The sequence below is a fragment of the Scyliorhinus canicula genome, chromosome 11 (assembly GCF_902713615.1).
Source record: "Scyliorhinus canicula chromosome 11, sScyCan1.1, whole genome shotgun sequence".
NCBI classification, from domain to species: domain Eukaryota; kingdom Metazoa; phylum Chordata; class Chondrichthyes; order Carcharhiniformes; family Scyliorhinidae; genus Scyliorhinus; species Scyliorhinus canicula.
Genome location: NC_052156.1, coordinates 105,804,932 through 105,829,613, shown reverse-complemented (window position 1 = coordinate 105,829,613; position 24,682 = coordinate 105,804,932). Strand labels below are relative to the sequence as shown.

Sequence of the window (24,682 nt, the reverse complement as noted above, 5' to 3'; positions counted from 1 at the left end):
GACTTTGAATTTAGTCCACAACAAAGCTGAAACATAAAGCTAGTCTCAGTCATGGTGACCATGCAGCGATCAACGATTGTTGTAAAGATCCATCTGGTTCCTTCCCTTTCGGGAAGGAAATCTGCCGTCTTTACCTGGTCTGGCCTACATGTAACCCCAGACCCACAGCAATATGGCTGACTTTGAAATAGTCCAGCAAACTACCTGTTTCAAGGGAAATTAGGGATGGGCAACACATGCTGACCTTGCCAGTGGTGCCCACATCCCAAAGAACATAGAAAAATACAGCACAGAACAGGGCCTTCGGCCCACGATGCTGTGCCGAACCTTTGTCCTAGATTAATCATAGATCATAGAATTTACAGTGCAGAAGGAGGCCACTCGGCCCATCGAGTCTGCACCGGCTCTTGGAAAGAGCACCCTACCCGAGGTCAACACCTCCACCCTATCCCAGTAATCCCACCCAACACTAAGGGCAATTTTGGACACCAAGGGCAATTTATCATGGCCAATCCACCCAACCTGCACACCTTTGGACAGTGCGAGGAAACCGGAGCACCCGGAGGAAACCCACGCACACACGGGGAGGATGTGCAGACTCCGCACAGACAGTGACCCAAGTCGGAATCGAACCTGGGACCCTGGAGCTGTGAAGCAATTGTGCTATCCACAATGCTACCGTGCTGCCCTTCAGAACAAATTAATCTACACGCCATTATTCCACCATAACCCATGTACCTATCCAATAGCCGCTTGAAGGTCCCTAATGTTTCCGATCAAACTACTTCCACAGGCAGTGCATTCCATGCCCCCACTACTCTCTGGGTAAAGAACCTACCTCTGACCCCTATATCTTCCACCATTCACCTTAAATTTATGTCCCCTTGTAATGGTTTGTTCCACCCGGGGTAAAAGTCTCTGACTATCTACTCTATCTATTCCCCTGATCATCTTATAAACCTCTATCAAGTCGCCCCTCATCCTTCTCCGTTCTAATGGGAAAAGGCCTAGCACCCGCAACCTTTCCTCATAAGACCTACTCTCCATTCCAGGCAACATCCTGGTAAATCTCCTTTGCACCTTTACCATAGCTTCCACATCCTTCCTAAAATGAGGGGCGAGATTCTCCGCAAATGCGGAGAATTGTAAAGGCTGCCGTGGGACAGGCCGTGACCCACGGCAGCCTTCATGCCCAATTCCGGGGCCGATTCTCCCCCCTGGGCGGGGCTAGGAGTGCGGCTCCGTGCGTCACGGCGGCGTGGCCTTGATGACGGTCGTGGGCACCGATCGCGGGCCTATGCCCCCTTGGCACGGCCATGGTACTGCCGTGCCAATCGGGCTCCCAGATTCCCCAAACAGGCATCTGGCTCCCGTTTCACGACGGCAGCGAGCAGGTGTGTTTGCTGCCATGTTGAAACGGGCGTGAAGGCCCGGCCACTCGGCCTCGGAGAATCGCCGCAAAAAACGGTGAGCGGCGATTCGTGGCGTGGGTCGGGCGTGAGGGGGAATAGCGGGAGGGCGTGAAAAATGTCGGGAGGCCCTCCCGCTATTTTCCCACCCGGCGCGGGGGGCAGAGAATCGCGCCCGAGGTGACCAGAACTGCACACACTACTCCAAATGTGGCCGTATCAAGGTTTTGTACAGCTGCATCATCACCTCACGGCTCTTAAATTCAATCCCTCTGCTAACGAACGCTAACACACCATAGGCCTTCTTCACAGCTCTATCCACTTGAGTGGCAACTTTCAAAAATCTATGAACATAGACCCCAAGATCTCTCTGCTCCTCCACATTGCCAAGAACCCTACCGTTAACCCTGTATTCCGCATTCATATTTGTCCTTCCAAAATGGACAACCTCACACTTGTCAGGGTTAAACTCCATCTGCCAATGCTCAGCCCAGCTCTGCGTCCTATCTATGTCTCTTTGCAGACGCCAACAGCCCTCCTCACTATCCACAACTCCACCAATCTTTGTATTATCTGCAAATTTACTGACCCACCCTTCAACTCCCTCATCCAAGTCATTAATGAAAATCACAAACAGCAGAGGACCCAGAACTGATCCCTGCGGTATGCCACTGGTAACTGGGCTCCAGGCTGAATATTTGCCATCCACCACCACTCTCTGACTTCTATTGGTTAGCCGGTTCGTTATCCAACTAGCCAAATTTCCCACTATCCCATGCCTCCTTACTTTCTGCATAAGCCTACCATGGGGAGCCTTATCAAATGCCGTACTAAAATCCATGTATACTACATCCACTGCTTTACCTTCATCCACATGCTTGGTCACCTCCTCAAAGAATTCAATAAGACTTGTAAGGCAAGACCTACCCCTCACAAATCCGTGCCGACTATCCCTAATCAAGCAGTATTTTTCCAAATGCTCAGAAATCCTATCCCTCAGTACCCTTTCCATTACTTTGCCGACCACCGAAGACAGACTAACTGGCCTGTAATTCCCAGGGTTATCCCTATTCCCTTTTTTGGAACAGGGGCACGACATTCGCCACTCTCCAATCCCCTGGTACTACCCCTGTTGATAGTGAGGACGAAAAGATCATGGCCAACAGCTCTGCAATTTCATTTCTTGCTTCCCATAGAATCCTTGGATATATCCCGTCAGGCCCGGGGGACTTGTCTATCCTCAAGTTTTTCAAAATGCCCAACACATCTTCCTTCCTAACAAGTATCTCCTCGAGCTTACCAGTCTGTTTCACACTGTCCTCTCCAACAATATGACCCCTCTCATTTGTAAATACTGAAGAAAAGTACTCGTTCAAGACCTCTCTTATCTCTTCAGACTCAATACACAATTTCCCACTACTGTCCTCGATCAGACCTACCCTCGCTCTAGTCATTCTCATATTTCTCACATATGTGTAAAAGGCCTTGGGGTTTTCCTTGATCCTACCCGCCAAAGATTTTTCATGCCCTCTCTTAGCTCTCCTAATCCCTTTCTTCAGTTCCCTCCTGGCTATCCTGTATCCCTCCAGCGCCCTGTCTGAACCTTGTTTCCTCAGCCTTACATAAGTCTCCTTCTTCCTCTTAACAAGACATTCAACCCCTCGTCAACCATGGTTCCCTCACTCGACCATCTCTTCCCTGCCTGACAGGAACATACATATCAAAGACACGTAGTACCTGTTCCTTGAACAAGTTCCACATTTCACTTGTGTCCTTCCCTGACAGCCTATGTTCCCAACTTATGCACTTCAATTCTTGTCTGACAGCATTATATTTACCCTTCCCCCAATTGTAAACCTTGCTCTGTTGCATACATCTATCCCTCTCCATTACTAAAGTGAAAGTCACAGAATTGTGGTCACTACCTCCAAAATGCTCCCCCACTAACAAATCTATCACTTGCCCTGGTTCATTACCAAGTACCAAATCCAATATGGCCTCCCCTCTGGTCGGACAATCTACATACTGTGTTAGAAAAGCTTCCTGGACACACTGCACAAACACCACCCCATCCAAACTATTTGATCTAAAGAGTTTCCACTCAATGTTTGGGAAGTTGAAGTCACCCATGACTACTACCCTGTGACTTCTGCACCTTTCCAAAATCGGTTTCCCCAATCTGTTCCTCCACATCCCTGCTGCTATTGGGGGCATATAGAAAACTCCCAACAAAGTGACTGCTCCTTTCCTATTTCTGACTTCAACCCATACTACCTCAGTAGGCAGATCCTCATCGAACTGCCTTTCTGCAGCTCTTACACTATCTCTAATTAACAATGCCACCCCCCCCCCCCCCCCCACCTCTTTTACAATCCTCCCTAATCTTGTTGAAACATCTATAACCAGGGACCTCCAACAACCATTTCTGCCCCTCTTCTATCCAAGTTTCCGTGATGGCCACCACATCGTAGTCCCAAGTACCGATCCATGCCTTAAGTTCACCCACCTTATTCCTGATGCTTCTTGCGTTGAAGTATACACTTCAACCCATCTACGTACTCTCCTTTGTCAGTGTTACCTTCCCCGCTGCCTCACTACACGCTTTGGCATCCTGAATATCGGCTTCCTTAGTTGCTGGACTACAAATCCGGTTCCCATTCCCCTGCCAAATTAGTTTAAACCCTCCCGAAGAGTACTAGAGCACCATAAAAGAATAAAAAACGGATCGGTGGAGTCAAGAGTTGGTGGCAGTAGACTGAAAGGCAAAATACTGCCAGTGCAAGAGGGGAGAGTCAGGACAAAATAAATCTAGAATAGTTTTGATTAAAATGCTGAATTTTGCACCCAAGCCACAATATTACTTATTCTAACATTGGCATATTTTTCTCAACTAAATTGATTTGCACATCATTTAAGTAGTTTAATAAATATTGAGTTACGTTTTAAAGAATGATCTTTTAACTCATAAATTAGGGAAGTGTTTAGGTATATGCAGGTTCGGGACTTTGCCAGGAAGGAGATACAGAGTTTCCCAGAGGAACTGGCCTCCACGTTGTTGGAGGAGGTGCTGGCGGCAAGGGGACTGGAGAAGGGGACAGTGTCAGCGGTATACGGAGCTATGTTGGAAAAGGATAAGGCACCACTGGAGGGGATCAAAGCGAAGTGGGAGGAAGAGCTGGGAGAGGTTATAGAGGAGGGGGTCTGGTGTGAGGTGCTCCGGAGAGTGAATGCCTCCACCTCGTGTGCGAGGTTGGGGCTGATACAGCTGAAGGTGGTGTACAGGGCACACCTCACGAGGGCGAGGATGAGCCGATTCTTTGAAGGGGTAGAAGATGTGTGTGAACGTTGCGGGGGGGGGGGGGGGGCGCTAATCACGTTCATATGTTTTGGTCCTGTCCAAAGCTTGGGGAGTACTGGAAGGAGGTGTTTAGCGTAATTTCCAAGGTACTGCATGTGAGGCTGGACCCGGGTCCCCGGGAGGCCATATTTGGGGTGTCAGACCAGCCAGGGTTGGAAACGGGTGCGGAGGCAGATATCATAGCCTTCGCCTCGTTGATCGCCCGAAGGCGGATCCTGCTGGGATGGAGAGCGGCCTCTCCACCCTGTGCCCTGGCGTGGCGAGGGGACCAGTTGGAATACTTGACCCTTGAGAAGGTTAAGTTCGAACTGAGGGGAACCTCGGAGGGGTTCTACAAGTCCTGGGCACTATTTATCATGCACTTTCAAGAACTGGATAACATCGAACATTAGTTGGGGGGGGGGGGGGGGGGGGGGGGGGGCTATGTATGTTAAAGATGGCTATGGGTAATCTCTGATTCCTTTTTTTTCTTTGTCATTTGTTTATGTTAACATGCGGGCTGATGTCTGGGCATGGTGGGATCGCTGTTAGTTATGGGGTTTGAGATATTTGTTGTTGGTTATTGATTGTTGTTGGGTGTAAATTCGGGAGAAAAATTGTGAAAAAGGAGAATAAAAATATATTTTTTTAAAAACTCATAAATTAGGCCATTATCACCAATGGAACTATTCCATAACCGCACAACCAGACCATTAAATAAGACTAAATTACAAAAATATAAAATGTGTGTAGAATATACAATAATATGGATCATAAATTAGGATTCATACCCCACCCTCAAATGCATCTCAAATAGACAACTGAAAGCAGCTATTTTATCTGAAGCAGATAAATAATCTTTTGCGTGTTCATAATACATTTTGTTCCAATAAAATTGAAGCACTGGAGTGCAATCAGCTCAGAAATGAAAAGCAACCATTTTCATGCAATTCAACTAAAATTTGCAATTTAATAGGATCGCAGAGAGTATATCTGCTCAAACTACTGAATAATTATTGAGAAGGATACAGGGAATATGAAGCAGCACACCTTTTGGCATTTGTTATACAGATGATTCGACCCCTGTTGCTGACACGGTCTGCATTCTCCATTAACGTGGTCCGAGCTTCATGCTGATAGTCTGTACATTTACACAGGACCTCCACAGCTTCGACTAAGCCATGCAGCACGCTGCAGCATTCTGGGTCCATGCGTGGGTTGGGAGGTCCAACAGCCGCCAAGGCTGCCATCAACTGTGACAGAAATAGGATCCCATCATTGCCTGCTTAGATTAAGATTTTTACATATTGAATTGAGCTCCTCAAAATGATTATTTGACTAAAAACGTGACGTATATTCAGAAGCCAAATCATAAAAAACAGAGAATGATACAGTGCAGAGTGAAGCCGTTCAGTCCATCATCCCTGTGGTAGAGCCATTCACTTTAGGCCCACACCCCTGCCTTTTCCCCATAGCACTGCAAATTTTCCTCCATTTCAGTATTCATGAAATTGTTTTGAAACTTGCTGCGTAAAAAAAATTGCTTCATGTCAGATCTGTTTCTTCTACCAATCATATCAAATCTGTGTCCTCTAGTTACCAACCTTTCTGTCAGTGGAAACTATTTCTCCTTACTCTATCTAAACTATTCATGGTTTTGAACACCTCTAACAAATCTCTTCTTCTACATCTGTGCTCCAAAGAAAACATTGAATCATAGAATCCATACAGTCCATTTGGCCCATCGAGTCTGCGTCAGCGCTCTGAAAGAGCACCTACTTAGGCCTATACCCCCACCCTATCCCTGTAACCCAGTAAGCCCATTGAACCTTTTTGGACACTAAGGGGCAATTATAATAGCCAATCCACCTAAACTGCTTTGGACTGAAGGGGGAAACCGGAGCACCCGGAGGAAACCCAAGCACATGGGGAGAAAATGCAAACTCCACACAGACAGTCAGCCAATACCGGAACTTACCCCGGGTCCCTGGCGCTGTGAGGCAGCAGTGCTAACCATTGTGCCACTGTGTCGCCTTCAACAATCACAGTTTCTCCAGTCTCACCCTATAATTGAAGACCCATATCTCTGGTACTTCTCTGGTCAATGCCTTCCTCACTATTTCCAAGGCCGTGACATTTTTCCTAGAGTGTGGTGCCTAGCATCAGAGGCTCCACTTGGGACCTAACCCAAAGTTTTAGCCAACTTCCTTGTTTTCGTATTCTAATCGTTTTCACAAATCCAAGATTCATTTATCTTATTATTCTCAACTTGTCCTGCCACCTTCGATGACTTGCTTTCATGCATCCCCAGATGTCTGTTCCCGCACGTCTTTTAAAATTTAGTTCATGTTTCAGATGAATAACCTTTCATCAGAGCTGAGTACTTACAACATTTTCTGCTTCACTTTCAGGTTTCCTGCCTCTGCACTAATTTGCTCTTTCACTTGGTTCATATTGCCTCCCAATTTTCTTACCAAAATCTTCTGTGTGCTAAATTTGTACCCTCGCATGCCTCATAATTTAACCAGTCCACGAATGTCCTCTCGAAATCTGTTACTATCCTTGTCATTGTTTATTGCATGTCCAAGTTTATCATCGCAAACTTTGAAATTTTGCCTTGAATACCCAAGTTCAGGTCATTAATACATAATAAAAGCAGTGCTTCATATCAATCTTTGGAGAACACCACTTAACTCCAGTGAAGAAACACACGTTCTTGTTCTTTTTGGCACTGGCCAATTTCATATCGACATGATAGGCTATGTCCCCATATGTGGCACTTTATCAAAGGCCTGAAAGTTCATATACACAGCAATCAAGTGACGCTCTGCAAATACCTTCACTTCTCCATTAAAGAATTTGATCAAGTTAGTAAAACACGGGCAGCACGGTGGCCTAGTGGTTAGCACAACCGCCTCACGGCGCTGGTGTCCCAGGTTCGATCCCGGCTCTGGGTCACTGTCCGTGTGAAGTTTGCACGTTCTCCCCGTGTCTGCGTGGGTTTCGCCCCCACAACCCAAAAATGTGCAGAGTAGGTGGATTGGCCACGCTAAATTGCCTCTTAATTGGAAAAAATAATTGGCTAATCTAAATTTATTAAAAAAAAGTTAGTAAAACACTGTTGCCTTTAACAATACCGTGCATTCATTAATGAACCCATACATTTACAAATAGCAATTAATTCTGCCACTTAACCACCTTCCCGTTATTAATCAAGGTAGAAACAGTACCATAACAATGTCAAGATACTGAACACTTTTATACATGGTACAGAATCAATTTAAGACCTTTTGTGTCCCTGAATAACAGTTCTTTTAAAATGCTAAAATGTACAAATGTCTTCCACAATAGAATGTGAGATGCACAAAGCAGAATTACCAGTAGGAAATTAAAGGTTTCTTCTGGTTGGCTGCAGTAATTGGATAGCGTTAAATACAACAAAATACTCCTCTCTTCACCAATTTAATGGAGCGCGCTATCAGCTTAACCTGTATCCCAGCCACCACCTTAAACAGCCACCACCTTAAACATTCACTCTCTCTACCACTGGCGCAATAGTGGTAGTGTGCACCACCTACAGGAGGTGCTATAGCAACTCACCAAGGCTCCTTAGACAGAACTAAAGGAGACAGAGAGTAAGGACAGTGGACAATACTCTTTGGGCCACATGCGGGCAATTGGGACTCGCTTAGTGGTAAAAACTAGGCAGCATGGACAAGTTGGGCCGAAGGGCCTGTTTTCATGCTGTAAACCTCAATGACTCAACTAGAACCTCCAAACCAGCAGGTTCTGCCACATGGAAAGGAAAAGGTAGCAGAAGCATGGGAACACCCCAAGTTCCCATCAACTTGCGCACCATTCTGACTTGGAATTATATTGCCATTCCTTCACTATCACTGGGTCAATTCAAGAAACTTTTTTTTTGAAAGCTGAAACGTAAGCATTTAAAGTTGCCCGAGATACAGTCTAACTCATTAGAAATGGCAAAGATCCAGTTGCAGATTAAGCAACTTGAACATGAGAAAGAATTAAAGCAGCTTGAATACGAAAGAGAGGAAAAAGAGAGCGGAAAGAGAAAGGGATAGAGTGGAAAAAGAAAAGGAGAGAGAAGAAAGGAGAAGAGAAAGGAATAGCCCCAGCAGAACAAAAGAAAGAAAAAGGGAGGTACAGATCAGGGAAAAAAAGATAAAGAGAGAGAGTTTGAACTTCAGAAAATGGCCTTGAAACATGACCATCAGTTAAAATTGGCAGACATGGCCATGAAAGTCAGTTAAAATTGGCAGAGTAAAGGGAAACATACAGTTGGATGATAGTGATGAGGATAGAGAGAAAGAGTGCCAAAGTCGAAGGCTTGGTGGGGATCTATTTAAATATGACCAAGCATTGCCAAGGTTTGACGAGAAGGAGGTGGAAGCCTTTTTCATTTCATTTGAGAAGGTGGCTAAACAAATGAAATGGCCACAGGACATGTGGGTATTACTGATTCAAACAAAGCTGGTAGGTAGGGCTAGTGACGTGTTTGCATCACTACTGGAGGAGGTATCTGGGACGTATGAGCAGATGAAAAAAATCCATCTTGGGTGCATATGAACTAGTGCCTGAAGCCTACAGACAGAAGTTTAGAAATTTGAGGAAATAATTTGGTCAAACATACATGGAGTTTGAAAGGCTCAAACAGAGTAATTTTGATAGGTGGAAAAGGGCTTTGAAAATAGACCAAACGTAAGAAGCTCTCAGAGAAATTATACTTTTGGAGGAGTTTAAAAATTCACTTCTTCATGTAATGAGAACTCGTGTGGAAGAGCAGAGGGTTAAAACTGCAAGGTTAGCAGCAGAAATGGCAGATGGCTATGAATTAGTTCATAAATCAAAGCTTGGTTTCCGACATCAGTTTCAGTTTGTGAAGGATAGAAACAGGGGACATGAGAAATACCCAAGTGGTAACGATAATCTAATGGGAGATAATAAGGAGAGTGTACCTCGGATTAAAAAAAGAAATCCAGGAGGGTGGAAAAGAAAAGAAAAGTTTCAAATGTTTTCACTGTAATAAACTAGGCCATGTAAAGTCACAGTGGTGGTTGAATAAAAGCACTGGGAAGGCTGATGTGGTAAAACAGGATAAGACATTGGGGTTTGTTAAAGTGGTAAAGGAAAGCCCAAGTGAAGCGAAGGAGGTGCAAAAGATTGTACAGCCTGAGGCATACAAGATGATCAGAGGATAGGGTGGACAGCGAGAGCCTTTTTCCTCGGATGGTGATGGCTAGCACGAGGGAAATAGCTTTAAATTGAGGGGAGATAGTGTAGCCACCGAAGCTGGCCGCTTCCCGACATAAAATGGAACATTGAGTTGCATGCAGGGAAAATTGGACAATGACAGAGAGGCAAGCAGATTGCAGAACCTCTCTGTGGATTCTGTCTGTGAAGAAACCAGACAGCATAGAAACTAACAAGCTGCGCAAATTAATTGAGCGATTCCCGGTGATTCACAGGCAAAATGGACACAACAATTAGAAGAGATTGAAACATTCTATAGCAGGTCAGACATCCCGGCGCTAGTGGAGTCTGAAACAAAAGGACACAAACAAGGTAGAAAGAACCGCCCAGTGATCGAGGAACAGCCCCGTTATTGGGGAAATTCAAATCAATCGATTGGGAAGAGACCCAATCGATTGGAAGTTTATAGAGGGTCCGCCCAGATGGGCGCGAAACCCAAAACAGTATAAGACAGAGACCCCGACCCCAGCTCTCTCCCTTAACCGGCCCTCCCAGCAGAACACCTTTGCAGCAGCTCTCCAGGAACTTGGACGTGAGAAGGAGAGGCCTGGCCAATTGCTACACCGACAAGTAAGTGTCATACAATGCACGCTATGAGAGTAGACACTCCTGACCCCTTTAGTCCACACCAACTGGAAGTCTGCGGATCCAGGACAAAGCAAGAGGCCATTGTTCCCTGATCCGGCAGTACCCTTATTCCAGATAAGTATTGGCCTAGTAGTGGTAGGAACAGTTTAGTCTTAGTATTATGTGCATGAGCAGTAAATAACTGTGTAATAATAAACGTGTCTTGTTTGAACTTACTAACTGGTGTATTGAGTCATTGATCTGAACTTGAACTTGAATCTTGTGGCAGTATCATAAAGATAGGAATAAAACAGAGCCAATTGAGTGTAAAGCACACTCACCCAGAATGAGCAACAATAGATATAGGACAGATGTCAGAGGTAGGTTCTTTACTCAGAGTAGTACGGGCGTGGAATGTCTTGCCTGCAACAGTAGTGGACTTGCCAACATTAAGGGCATTTAAATGGTCATTGGATAAACATATGGATGATAATAGAATAGTGTAGATGGGCTTTAGATTGGTTTCACAGGTCGGCGCAACATCAAGGGCCAAAGAGCCTGTACTGCGCTGTATTGTTCTATGTTCTATGTAAAGTACCGTTATAATAGCGCTGACCAGAGTGAAAGATTATCTGCTAGTTAATATGCACTTTGGACTTAACTTAGGGAATTCTACATTGTTATTGCAGTCAATGCAGAGCAGTGCAAGCTGCATTCTGACACCAGAGCTGATTCAAGATCACTAGGTAAAGGAGTACAAGCTACCTATAAAACACCTTTCTACCCAGAATGTCTGAGGGCATCAACTTTGTAATTGGCTACAGAATGTTTTTATGGTTGATGGTGGTAAGCGAAAGAACTGCATAGATTGGAAGCTTAGTTGTAATTGTACCTTTTTTCTTAAAAAAGTCTTCCTAATAGCAATGTGAAATGCTCACAATTTATTTCAGCTCTAATCAATACGAGCAGACCACTGTTTCTGTGAGCATTTATGCATTTTGCTTTAATTCTGAATATTTTCTTCCATATCCTCATAGCATGCGAGGGTTGCTGGCAAGGCCAGTATTAGATACCTATCCCCGAGTGTCCTTGAACCTCTGCAGTCCATGTAGCATAGATACACCACAGTGCTGTTTGGGAGTCCTAGCTTTTTGACCCAGGTACAGTGAAGGAAAGGAACAGCGATATATTTCCAAGCCAGGATGGTGTGTGGCTTGGAGGGGAGCTTGCAGGTGGTGGTGTTTCCATGAATCTGCTTCTACAGGTTCTACTTGCTACAGGTCCCGGGTTTGAAAGGTGCTGTCAAAGGAGGCTTCACAAGTTGTTATACTGCATCATGTAGATGTTAGACACTGCTGCCACAGTGTGTCAGTGGTGGAGAGAATGAATATTTAAGGTGGTGGATAGGGCGTCAATCAAGCAAGCTGCTTTGTCCTGGATAAGGTTGAGCATCTGGAGTGTATTTAGAGCTGCACTCAGCCAGGCAAGTAGAGAATATTCACAGTCCTGGCTTGTGCCTTGCAGATGGGGACAGGTTTTGCTGAGCCATGAGGTGAGTTACTCACCACTGTATGTATATGGCTTGTTCTGTTAAAAGTTCTGGGTCAGTGGTAACCCCCAGGATGTTGATGGTGAGAAATTCAGTGATGTTAATGTCATGGGGAAATGGTTAGATTAGCTCTTGTTGAAGATGGTCATTGTCTGGTGCAAATATCATTTTTCATTTAGCAGGCCAAGCCTGCATGAACATAGAACACACAGTGCAGGATTCGGCCCATCGAGTCTGCACCGGTACCCACTTAAGCCCTCACTACCACCCTATCCCCATAACGTCTTTGGTCTGTGGGAGGAAACCGGAGCGCCCGGAGGAAACCCACGCAGACACGGGGAGAACGTGCAGACTCCAAACAGACAGTGACCCAGCGGGGAGTTAAACCTGTGAAGCCACAGTGCTATCCACTTGTGCTACTGTGCCGCCCATATTGCCCAGATTGTCTTACCTGTAGGCAAGGACAGCTTTGATACATCAGGAATTGCGAATGGTACTGAAAATTGCGCAATCATCAGTCAATATCCCACTTCTTATCCTTATGATGGAGGGAAGGTCATTAATGATGCAGTTAAAAATGGTTCACCCTAGAACACTGCTGCAGGAGTTCCAGCAACTCCAACCAGCGGAGACACTTTGGTGACTAGGACATAGCTGGGTAATTTTCCACACTGTTCCTGTACTCAAGCAGCTTGGCTGGGGGCACAGCTAATTCTGGAGCACAAGTCTTCAGTGCTACAGCTCGGATGCTGACAGGGACCACAGCCTTTGCGCTATTCAGTGCCTCCAGCTGTTTCTTGTTATCACTCGGAGTGAATTGCGTTAGCTGGAGATTAGCATCTGTGATGATGGGCACATCCATTCACTGTTCCTGGCCGAAAATAGTTACCAATATTTCAGCCTTATTTTTGCAAGAGTCCTGGGCTACCCCATCATTAAGGATGGAGTAAACCCCCCCCCCCCAAACACCATTCATGACTGGATTTGGCAGGACTACTAAGTGCCTGAATATACCTACTGAAGGAAAATTCTAAAATAAGAAATATTACATCTACAAAGGAATAGCCGAATCATGATAAACTAAAGTTAACATATAGTTGTCAATATTGCAGCATTAAATTTATCAGATTGATATTGAACAGCTTAAGTAACGCTTTTTCACTGTACACCCACTATCAGCAGTGGGACTGTATTACACAAAACAGCAACATTTTTCACATATTTCCTTCTTATAATATCCAATAATCTTTAAAAACAAAAAACTTAGTGGATTGCATCCACTAACCTGCAGTGAAGGCGACTTGACAACAGAGGTTTTCTGTATAAAGTTCCTTGGATTAAGAAGTTACAGGAAGGCCCACAACTTTGAATGTGGTTGTCGAGTGAAAGAATATCCTGATCAGGATAACGTGAGTATTAGGCCAGTTAGGACGGGAGTATTTTGTGGGAAGACTGCAAATCTGTGTCAGTTGTGTGCACCTGCCACATCCAGCCATGAATGGTGGCAGACAATTAAACAACTCACTGGAAGAGGAGGATCCACAAATATACCCATCCTCAATGATGGAAGAGCCCAGCATATCTGTGCAAAATAAAAGGCTAAAACATTTGCAACAATCTGCAGCCAGAGGTGCCAAGTGGATGATCCATCTCGGCCTACTGCTGAGGTCCCAGCTTCACAGATGGCAGTCTTCACCCAATTTGATTCACCCCATCTGATATCAGAAATGGCTGAAGGCACTGGATACTGCAAAAGCCAAGGGCCCAGACAGTATTCCGACAATAGTACTGAAGCCTTGTGCTTCGGAACTTGTCGTGCGCCTAGCCAAGCTGCTCCAGTACAGCTATGACACTGGCATTTGCTCAGCAATGTGGAAAATTGCCCAGATATGTCCTGTGCACAAGAAACAATTGTTTGAAAATCAACCATAAAAATGTAGGACTATGTAAGTCAATGCAATTGATTGCAACAATTTATTCCCCACTCCAAAAGCAAAACAAAATTGTTCTACCTCCTGTAGGTTCTGATCTTCTTGTCCCCAAGAGTTCAGAGTATGTGCTCTTGAATCACTGACTATGAAATTCACCTGAAATAAAATCCAAATTAGGTATGAAAGAGCGAAACACAAATATTTGAAGTGACTTTTAAAAGTGCTTTAAAACGGGGTTTACAAAATGCAGTAAGTTCTTCACCGAACATGGTTGATACACCATTATAATCCGATCTATTTTGAAAAAAGATGATCACTAAATAGCTGCACGAACTGTCTGCAATAGGTTTAATCCAAACTAGCTGGACAGATTTACAAGAGCTGCATTATTTTACAGAATTAGTGATCACTGCATTGCAATGGAGATTACAATATCCCAAGAATGAATGGGACCCACATGCCCCATTGTTAAATAAATGGCTGAAATCACATTTTATAGAGAAATCATTCCAATAATTGAAATAATTGTGTCGACCACCTTTCCAATATTTGAGTAAATATTCCATTAACAAGTATCCACCGGACTTCCAGCGACAGCATGTAGGTGGAGGTCGCATGTTAGGTGGCTCCTGCTTGAAGCTGTTTTTTGAGTTTTATGCCCGATTTCGGGGGTAGATTTGAATGAGCTGGTGTGGGAAGGTATAAGGAAGGTGCGCGATGTAGAAGACCCAAAAGAAGGGCACTGGAAACAAGGGGACGAGCGAAAGTCCGCCGTCGAGTCAGTTGGTGAGTCCGGCAGGAAGAAAGGTGGGTCGCTGGGTGGGGCCACGTGGGACCACTCCCCTCACAATGGAAACTCTAACCGAGGTGATGGCGGGGAATTTGAGAAGCAGTTCGGCAAGCACATAGAGGCGCTGCGGAGGGAGATGATGGGCGCGATGAAAGAGTGGGTGAAGGAGGCAATTGCCCCATATCAAAGACATTGGCCGAGATACGGGAACAAGGAGAGAAGCTGAAGGGGGTGGAGGAGGCTCTGTCGCAACACAGTGACCAGCTCACTTCGATGGGCGAGGAGCTCCAGAAGGTATCGGAGGCCAACAAAAGGCTCAAGAGCTAAAGTGGAGGCCCTGGAGAAGAGGTCAAGGCAGCAAAATCTACAGATAGTAGGCCTGCCGGAGGGAGTGGAGGGACAGAGGCCGACTGAGTACTTCGAAAGAATGTTGGCTGAGTTAGTGGGGGGGGGGGGGAAGAAGATTCTCCCAATACATGTTGGACAGGGCACATCGCTCTCTCAGGCCAAAGCCAAAAGCAAATGAGCCACCAAGGGCGGCCATAATCTGCTTCCATAAGTTCCACGTGAAGGAGGTCCTGGATTGGGCGACGCAGAGCCAAGAGGTGAGGTGAGATGGCATTGATATACGAATATACCAAGACTTGACAGAGATGGGGAGAAGGTGGGTGAAGGAGGCACTGTGCAGCAATGGCATGAGGTGTGGAGTGGTCTATCCTGTGAAGCTGAGAGTGACGCACAACTTGAGGGATTTTTATTTTGAGATGGTGGAAGCGATCATGAAGGCCAAAGGACTGGGGCTAAAATGATAGATGGGACTGTGACTTGGGTTGAGGGGAGGGGGACTGTGCTTTGTCTTTATCTCTCTTTTTCTCTGTTTCTCTGTTTCTCGTTTTGTATTTGATGGAGGGTTTGTATGATTTTTGTGAGGTTTTTTGAACGGGGGAGTGTAGTTTACCTTAGTTTATAGTTGTTTACAAGCTTATTGGGCTTTGGGTTTGTGTCTTTTTTCTGGGGGCGCAGTTTTGCACTGTTTTTTCGGGGCCAGGATACTGAGGAGGGAACTGGGAGAGGGGGGCTCGCGCAAGGGCTTCCGCACTAGCAAGCAAAGGTTGGCTGGTGAGCGAGAATGTGGCGGGGCAGGCATTGGGGCATGGTTGACCGGGTTTCGATGGGCCTGCGAGGTGCGAAGGGTCAGAATAGTGACGTTAGGGGAGCTGTTGAACAGATCGAGAGTTTCCACACATTTGAAAAGCTTCAAGGCCGATGAGGTGATGCTGCAGGAGACCCATTTGAGGGTGATAGATCAGGTGAGGATCAGGAAGAGATGAGCTCTTGCGGATAAGGAAAGGAGGACGGACCACATCCGTCTAGTGAGCGAGATAGTGGAGGTGGACAGGGAATATTCAAGGGTGTCCACCGTGGAGGGATTGGCGAGGAGGAAAAAGTTGCTGGGGCGGTCTGACAGGCTGACAATGGGGAGGGCAGTAGGGCAACTGCGAGGGGCAAGGGGGGTGCAATACGAGTATGGGGAGAAGCCGAGCCGCATGCTGGCGCACCAGCTGCGGAAGCAGGCTGAGTCCAGGGAAATATTGAAGATACGTGGGGACGTGGTGTTGGAGCCTGGGGAAGGAGGAGTTGCTGGGGACGAAGATGCAGGCAGTAATCACACTAATCCCAAAAAAGAGAAGGATCCGGTGGAATGTGGGTAGTATAGACTCATATCACTATTGAACACAGATGTGAAAGTATTGACCAAGTTGCTGGCGGGGAGGATGGAAGACTGTCCGGGGAGGTTGCAGAAGATTAAACAGGCTTTGTGAAGGGCAGGCAGCTTGTGAATAACATAAGACGACTGTTGAATGTGGTAATGAATCCATTGGGGGCTCTGGTACCGGAGGTAGTGATGTCCATGGACGCGGAGAAGGTTTTATAAATCGGGTGGAATGGAGTGTACTTGCTCGAAGGTTTGGGTTTGGGCCGAGATTTGTGGCATGGGTGCGGTTGCAGTATGTGGCACCAAGGGCGAGGACGAATGATATGAGCTCACAAAGCTTTGCCTTACACAGGGTCCCTGCTGCTGTTTGTGCTGGCCATAGAGCCATTGCCGATGGCTCTCAGGGGGTCGGCAGAGTGGCAGGGGATTATGAGGGGACAGAGGGAGCATTAGGTGTCGCTCTATGCCGATGATCTTTTGCTGTATGCTTCAAATCCATTAGAGAGTATGGGAAGGATTATGGGCCTGCTGGGGAGGTTTGGAGGGTTCTCAGGGTACAAGCTGAATGTAGGGAAAAACGAGGTATTCCCGGTGAATGAGCTGGCACAGCGGGATAATTTCGGGACGATGCCATTTACGGTAGCGAAGGATAGGTTTAGGTTTTTGGGGATTCAGGTAGAGAGGGAATGGACGGGGCTCCATATGTGAAACTTAACGAAGCTGGTGAAGAAGGCCAGGGAGGATCTTAGGAGGTGGGATACAATGCACTTAACGTTGGCGGGGAGGGTCCAAGTGGTGAAAATGAATATTCTGCCAAGGTTCTTGCTTATCTTTCAGTATCTCCCGATCTTTACACCAAAGGTCTTTTTTCGGAAAGTGGTCACGATCATCTTGGACTTTGTATGGACTGGGAAGGTGCCGAGGGTGGGGAGGACCCTGCCATAGAGGCAGCAGGGGGTGGTTTTGTGTTGCCGAACTTGCAACACCAGGTTAAAGTCTCGAATCACTAGCTTTTGGAGCACTGCTTCTTCCTCATTCACCCCGCTGGATAGCGTACACAGGAGGTGGAGGGAAGTGGGGCTGGTCAAGGTGAGGGATTTTTATTTGGAGGAAGGATTCACCAGTCTGGAGGAGCTAAGGGAGAGGGTAGAGCTGCCGAGGGGTAGTGATTTCAGGTATCTGCAGATTAGGGACTTTGCGTGAAAGATTTGGAGGGGGTTCCCTAGGTTTCCGGGATACACCCTTCTGGAGTGACTGCTGCTTCCGGAAATGTAAGGGGACGGAAGAATTGGGGATATATATATTCAAGTGGCTGAGGGAGCATGGAGGCGAGCGGGTGGTGAAGATCAAGGAGAAATAGGAAGCGGAGGTGGGAGGGGGATCAATTGGAGAGTATGGAGTGAGGCACTGCGAAGGGTGAATGGGACCTCCTCTTGTGCAAGGATGAGCCTGATACAGTTTAAGGTGGTGCACAGGGTGCATATGACTCGGGCGAAAATGAGTGGGTTCTTTGAGGGGGTAGCAGACGAGTGTGAGAGGTGTGGGCAGGGGCCAGCGAATCACGTGCACAAGTTTTGGGGTTGATAAATAGGGAAGATTCTGGGAGGGAGTGTTAGCGGTCTTTGCCGGGGCAGTGGAGGAGTAGGTGGACCTGGCCCCTTTGGTGGCGATATTTGGAGTTTCAGAAAAGCCGGAGCTCATGGAGAGGAGGAAGGCCGATGTTGTGGCCTTTGCCTCTGATCGCACGGCGGCGAATTTTGCTGGAGTGGCGATCGACATTGCCACCTGGGTTGGGTGACCTGTACGACTTTCTACGTTTGGAGAAGATAAAGTATGAGTTAAGGGGCTCAGCAGGGAGATTTGAGAAAGGGTGGGGGATGTTTGTGACCATGTTTGAGGAACTGTTCATCACAGGGGGGTGGGTGGTGGGGGGGGTGAAAAAGGGGAGAAATCTGTCCAGACTGTATAGTTGATTGTTGGGAAGTATGTTTCCCGGGGAGTTTATTGGCTGTAACCTGCTTTGATACATGTTTGTAATAAAATACATTTAAAAAAAAAGAGTTGGGCTAGTCAGATGATTCATTCGGGGTTTTACAGTAGGGCTTGAGAGGGTGGGGGGGATGTAGCGGTATTGGCGGGCGAGGTGGGGTTTCAGATGGAGACTTGGTGGCTGATCGGGGGGCAGGTACGCGATAGTTACGGGTGCGTTAGAGGGGAGGTTGGTGGCACTGGTGAGCGTAATGGCCCCAACTAGGACGATGCAGCGTTTGTGAAGAGAATGCTGGGTGCCATCCCGAATGGTGATCTCATTCAAGGCTAAGATGGAGAGGGAGGAACGTCAAAAGACTGATAGAGGAGATTTTGGAGATGGATGGGAGGTATGCAGGGTCACGGACTTGGTATCCTGGCAAAGAGGAAGGAGCTGCAGACTAGGTACAACCTATTGCCCACGGGAGAAAGCAGTGCGCCAGCTGAGAAGGGCGAGGTGGGCTGTTTATAAGTATGGGGAGAAAGCAGGACATATGCTGGCTGATCAGCTCCGAAGGGATGCTGCGGCGAAGGAGATATGGGATAAGGCGGGGAAGTTGGTGGTGGCTCTGGAGCAGATTAATAAAGTATTTGAGGAATTTTATAGGGACCTATATAGGTCAGAGCCCCTGAGGGGGAGCGGGGGATGAGGGAATTTCTGGATTAGCTTGTGTATCCGAGGTTGGGAGAGGAAGATAGGACAAGGTTGGAGGAGCCAGTGGGGGAGCAGAAGGTGATTGGGAGGATACAGGCAGGGAAAGCAGTGGGGCCTGATGGGCTCCCGGTCGAATTTTATCAGAAGTTTAAGGACAAGTTGGCGTTGTTGATGGTGGGAATGTTTGAGGATGTGATGGGTAGGGGTGACTTGCTGCAAACAATGGGGCAGGCTTCTATCTCATTGTTGTTAAAGGAGGGCATGGAACCGCTGGAGTGTGGGTCGCATAGGCCCGTCTCTCTGCTGAATGTAGATGCTAAGATACTGGCAAAGGTTTTGGCGTTAAAGTTCAAAGGGGCTTGTGAAGTGAAGACAATTGTTCTCGAATGCGAGGAGGTTGTTGAATGTTGCCCTTTCCCCGGCAGATGGAAGGGAGACGGAGGGACGCGGAAAAGATTGGGTAGAGTGGAGTTATTTGATGCCGGTACTGGAGAGATTTGGGATTGGGCCGAGGTTTGTGGCATGGTGCAGTCGCTGTATAAGGAGCCAATGGCGAGTGCCTGCACTACCAGCACGAATTTAGAGTATTTCGCACTACACCGGGGTACAAGGCAGGGTTGTCCCATGCCCCTTCTGTTTGCAGTGGCTATAGAGCCCATGGTCATTGCGTTGAGGAGTTTGGGCTTGTGGAAGGAGATAGTGAGGGGGCGTTGTCCCTATTTGCTGATGATCTGCTGTTGTATATTTCCAAAGCTGAGCATGTAGGTATTTGGGGGTGCAGGTGGCCCGGGTCTGGGCAGGGTTTCAGAAGTTTAATTTCACTAGCTTGGTGGGGAGGGTGAAGGCTGAGGTGGGACAATCTCCCTCTGTCGTTAGCGGGCCACGTGCAGGCAATTAAAATGAATGTTTTGCCACAATTCCTGTTTTGTTTCAATGTCTTCTGGCCTTTTTGCCTAAGTCCTTCTTCAGGGGGCGGACAGGCTGATTCACCGGGTTTGTTTTTGCGGGGGGGGGGGGGGGGGGGGGGGGGGGGGGGGGGGGAGGAGGAGAAAGGTGGCCAGGATCGGGAGGGTACTGCAGAGATGGCAGCTGGCCTCCCAAACTTTCTGCATTACTATTGGGTGACGAATGTAGAGCAAGATTAGAGCAAGGAGAGGGAGCTCGGAGGGTAAAGATGGAGACAGGCTCTTGTAGGGCATCAGGGGTGTGCGTGCTGGCAATGGCGCTACTCCTGATGGCCCCAAGAATATACTCAGTGAGTCCGGTGGTGGTGGCCACATTGAAGATTGGGGGTAATTTAGTCAGCACTTTAAGCTGAGTGTCCTGTCAGGGGGGATGCCGATTAGGGGGAACCAGGGGTCTCGGGGATGGGATGAGAGGGGGATTAAGGAAATGAAGGATTTGTTCTTTGGGGGGCAATTTATGAGTTTAGAGGAGCTGGGAGAGAAGTATGGGTTGGCACAGGGCGAAGGGCTTAGGTATATGCAGGTGCGGGACTTTGCGAGGAAGATTTTCCTGAACTTTCTGATAGTGCCAGCCCCCTCATTGCTGGAGGAAGAGCTGGGGGTGGTGCTGGAAGAGGGACTGTGGTGTAAGGTGCTGCAGAGGGCGAATGCATTGACTTTGTGTGCAAGACTGGGGCTGATAAAGCTGACCTCATGAAATCAAGAATGAGCCGGCTGTTCGAGAGAATGGAGGATGTCTAACAGCGATGTGAGAGAGGCCCCGCGAACCATGTTCATATGTTTTGGTCCTGCACGAAGCTGGAAAGATTTCCAGCCTCACTGATCGGATCTTGTTAGGATAGAGGTCAGCTTCTCCACCCTGTGCCTCGGCGGGGCAGGGAGACATGCTGGAGCTTTTGAGCATGGAAAAGGTGAAATTTGAGCTGAGGGGGGGTCGAAGGAAGGGTTCTATAATTATTGGGGTTTGTTCTTCATGCACTTTCGGGAGTTGGTTACCGTTGACTGTTGACGGGGGACGGGTTCGTGTGTGGGGGGGGGGGGGGGAGTTTGGGAGTCTTTTTTTGTTTGTTTGGGGCTGTTTTTGAATTGTGAACATGTTGAAAATTTGTAGTATAAAAATACTTTTAAAAAAAACGTTATCCACCCTCAACAGAATATTCTTCTCAAGACCTCCTTTTTTAGGAAAATGAGCGAGGAAGATGGCAACACATCCCAAACCACATTGTCCTGATGTTTTATCTCTTGTTGTTGCAGTTGACTCGTGTAGCTTGCAGAATTTGAAAGCATTTGTGGGGATTGAGGTGCTTATTTTGGTTTAATATAGAGGATACTAGAAATTCATAAGTAGCGACTACTGGAATAAAATAACTGGACAAACATGTGAAGCTCAGGATTTTACAGGGGGATGATCTGAATTATCTGATTAATTTAAATTACAAAGCAAATACTAAAACATTTGGTAGTTCTGGGATCTTGAGGTCAATTATATTAGGAAGCAATGAATGGATATTTTCACCCAATTACAGATCTCAATATAAAGGTTTAGCCATAAATAGTACATACACCATCAGAGGCATCTGAAAGTTTTCCTTTGATACTAACATGGACTTTCAAAAGAAACAATTAGTAGCAATTTTTGTAGGAATTTCAGATATATTGGGTTACATGTATTTGGTGCAGTAAAGGTTAAAAGCCTGAGTTAATTTGTGAACCTTTGCGTTCAGTTAGTAAGATATGTAACTAATGGGAAGATCTGGAGTAAAAGGCAGAGTTTGTTCAGTTTTTTCTGAAAGTCAAACCATGAAGAGTTTCTGAAGCCATCAGTTCGAGATCCTGCATTGTTCTGACAGGATTCCGGTCTAAAAACACAGTCTCAAAGAACATCTCTTAAGCAGGTATGTCTGGGTCTGCTAACTGTATTTAAAATGGAGTTGAGATGGTTTTGTTGTTCGAATGGGAATAAAGATAGCAGTTAAGGGTCATTGTCTCACTGTACTGATTAATATTGTTTAAGGGGTAATTGCAAGCTTTTTTTGTCACCTTGATGATGTTTTAATACTGCATTCGCAATGAAGCTTGTTTTGATATCCCATATCCCTATTTTAGAATTTATTTTCGGCCCATCGAGTCTGTACCGACCCACTTAAGCCCTCACTTCCACCCCATCCCCGCAACCCAATAACCCCCCCCCTAACCTTTTTTGTTTGGTCACTAAGGACAATTTAGCATGGCCAATCCACCTAACCTGCACATCTTTGGACTGTGGGAGGAAACCGCAGCACCCGGAGGAAACCCACGCACACACCACTCCACAGACAGTGACCTAGCGGGGAATCGAACCTGGGACCCTGGCGCTGTGAAGCCACAGTGCTATTCACTTGTGCTGCCCAAAGTGAGTGAAATCACTCTGGGAGTGAGGCATCCTTTCCTCAGTCTTTCAAAATTAAAACAAAATATTGGGGTTTCTGTCCAGTATCCTAGTTACTGCCGTGGTCTGATCCAGGTTCGCAATACTACAGTGGAAGATTAATAACCTGTTTATCAGCTACAGAGCACTGTTTCAGTGAACAATTAAACAGTCCTTAATTGGTTAAATTTTGAGTAAACATTTGTAAACTGTATTTTGTATCTGTAACAGATGTTACAGGTGAACATGTGGTATGGTGGTTATGTTTCTGAGCCAGTAATCCTCCATAGTCTAATTGAGTGACTAAACTAAAGGAATTGCTGCCCAACCATTCAAGGCAGGAGCTCAACATCACCTCCTCTAGAATTGGGCAATGCTCACATCCACCTCTCACCACTGAATTAAAAATAAAGTGGTTGCTTTGTTGACATTTTAATTGCATCTATACTGGTTGATTACAAATCTAACCATTTTCCTACAACCAACAGTCCTAAACTGCTGTTTCACAAACAAAATGATTAGTTGATTGGCTTTGCACTGTCCACAAGAAAATAAAGCATCTATCCTCCAGCTTTAATTGAAGAATTGACCAAAGATGCCACCAACACATAGTACGTTGTGCAGTGATTCGCCAACCATCCTGTTTCTCAGGACCAGATGATCATCGACTACACAAATTCGGCAAAAATAAAGCTTTCGCAATAAAAATAAATCTTTCCCTGTGTTTATGAATTTTCTCTTTCCTTTCTGGAAAGCTAAAACACACAATTTTTTTAATATTTGATTTTGAAGCCATTTTGTGCTGCTTTCCAATGCAATATTAAGAATTACTTCTTAATAAGGCTAATGCAAGTGGTAGCCATTGAGTTTACTGGAAAGCACTACAATACTCCCAGCTCAAAAGTCACTCCCTTCAAAAACTAATGAAGCAAAATGTAATTCCACAATGAAAACTCTACTGTCTTCATACAGCATTTCTTCTGCCTGCCATTTGCAATCATATCAGGAGAGATATGGGTGGAGATACACATGCAACATTGCATTCGTCAGTAGTCTTCACCAAGGAGAAGGTTCTGGGGAAACTGAAAGGTCTAAAGGTGGATAAGTCACCTGGACTGGATGGACTACACCCCAGGGTTCTAAAAGAGATAGCTGAGGAGATTGAGGAGGTATTGGTGGTGATATTTCAGGAATTATTGGCAGCAGGAAGGGTCCCAGAGGACTGGAAAGTGGCTAATGTAACACCCCTGTTTACCTTTGTCAAAGGTAGGTCATGTCTGACAAATCTGTTGGAGTTCTTTGAAGAACTTCTTTGAAGGAAGTTAGACAAAGGAGAACCAGTGGACATGATTTATATAGATTTCCAGAAGGCTTTTGACAAGATGCTACAAAGGAGATTGTTAAATAAGTTAAGAGCCCATGGTGTTAAGGGTAAGATCCTGGCATGGACAGAGGATTGGCTGACTGGCAGAAGGCGCAGAGTGGGGATAAAAGGGTATTTTTCAAGATGGCAGCTGGTGACAAGTGGTGTGCCTCAGGGTTCTGTGCTGGGACACAACTTTTCACAAAATACATTAATGATCTGGAAGAAGGATCTGAATGCACTGTTGCTAAGTTTGCAGATGATACAAAGATCTGTAGAGGGACAGATAGTATTGAAGAAGCAAGGGGGCTGCAGAAGGATTTGGACAGGCTAGGAGAGTGGGCAATGAAGTGGCAGATGAAATACAATGTGGAAAAGTGAGGTTATGCACTTTGGAAAGAGGAAATTACCCATAGACTATTTTCTAAATGGGGAAATCAGAAGCACAAAGGGACTTGGGAATCCTTGTTCATGATTCTCCCAGCCCCTCTATTGGGTCCGAAACGTACAAAAGCAGGTCATCCAGATAGTGCGAAACCCTACGCTCCAACCCCCCGCCTCCCCCCCCCCACCCCCCCCCACAGACCAGTCCTTTCCAGCCCCTCGAGGCTCTCAGAGCAATTGCCAACGGCTATATAGCCAGTGCAAATAACAGTGGGGAAAGGGGGCATCCATGTCTCGTCCCCCGTT

The 24,682-nt window shown here is 46.3% G+C and overlaps 1 protein-coding gene across 1 annotated transcript in view; it reads right to left on the bottom strand.

The window, feature by feature from the left end:
- The window catches only part of ints13 (integrator complex subunit 13), a 106,727-nt gene that overhangs the window by 54,408 nt on the left and 27,637 nt on the right, over window positions 1–24,682 (bottom strand). Inside the window, exons 2-3 of the mRNA XM_038810978.1 lie at window positions 14,149–14,223; window positions 5,797–5,999 (exon numbers count right to left, since the gene is read on the bottom strand). Coding sequence (XP_038666906.1) covers window positions 5,797–5,999; window positions 14,149–14,223 — 278 coding nt within the window. The remainder of the gene's footprint in view (window positions 1–5,796; window positions 6,000–14,148; window positions 14,224–24,682) is intronic.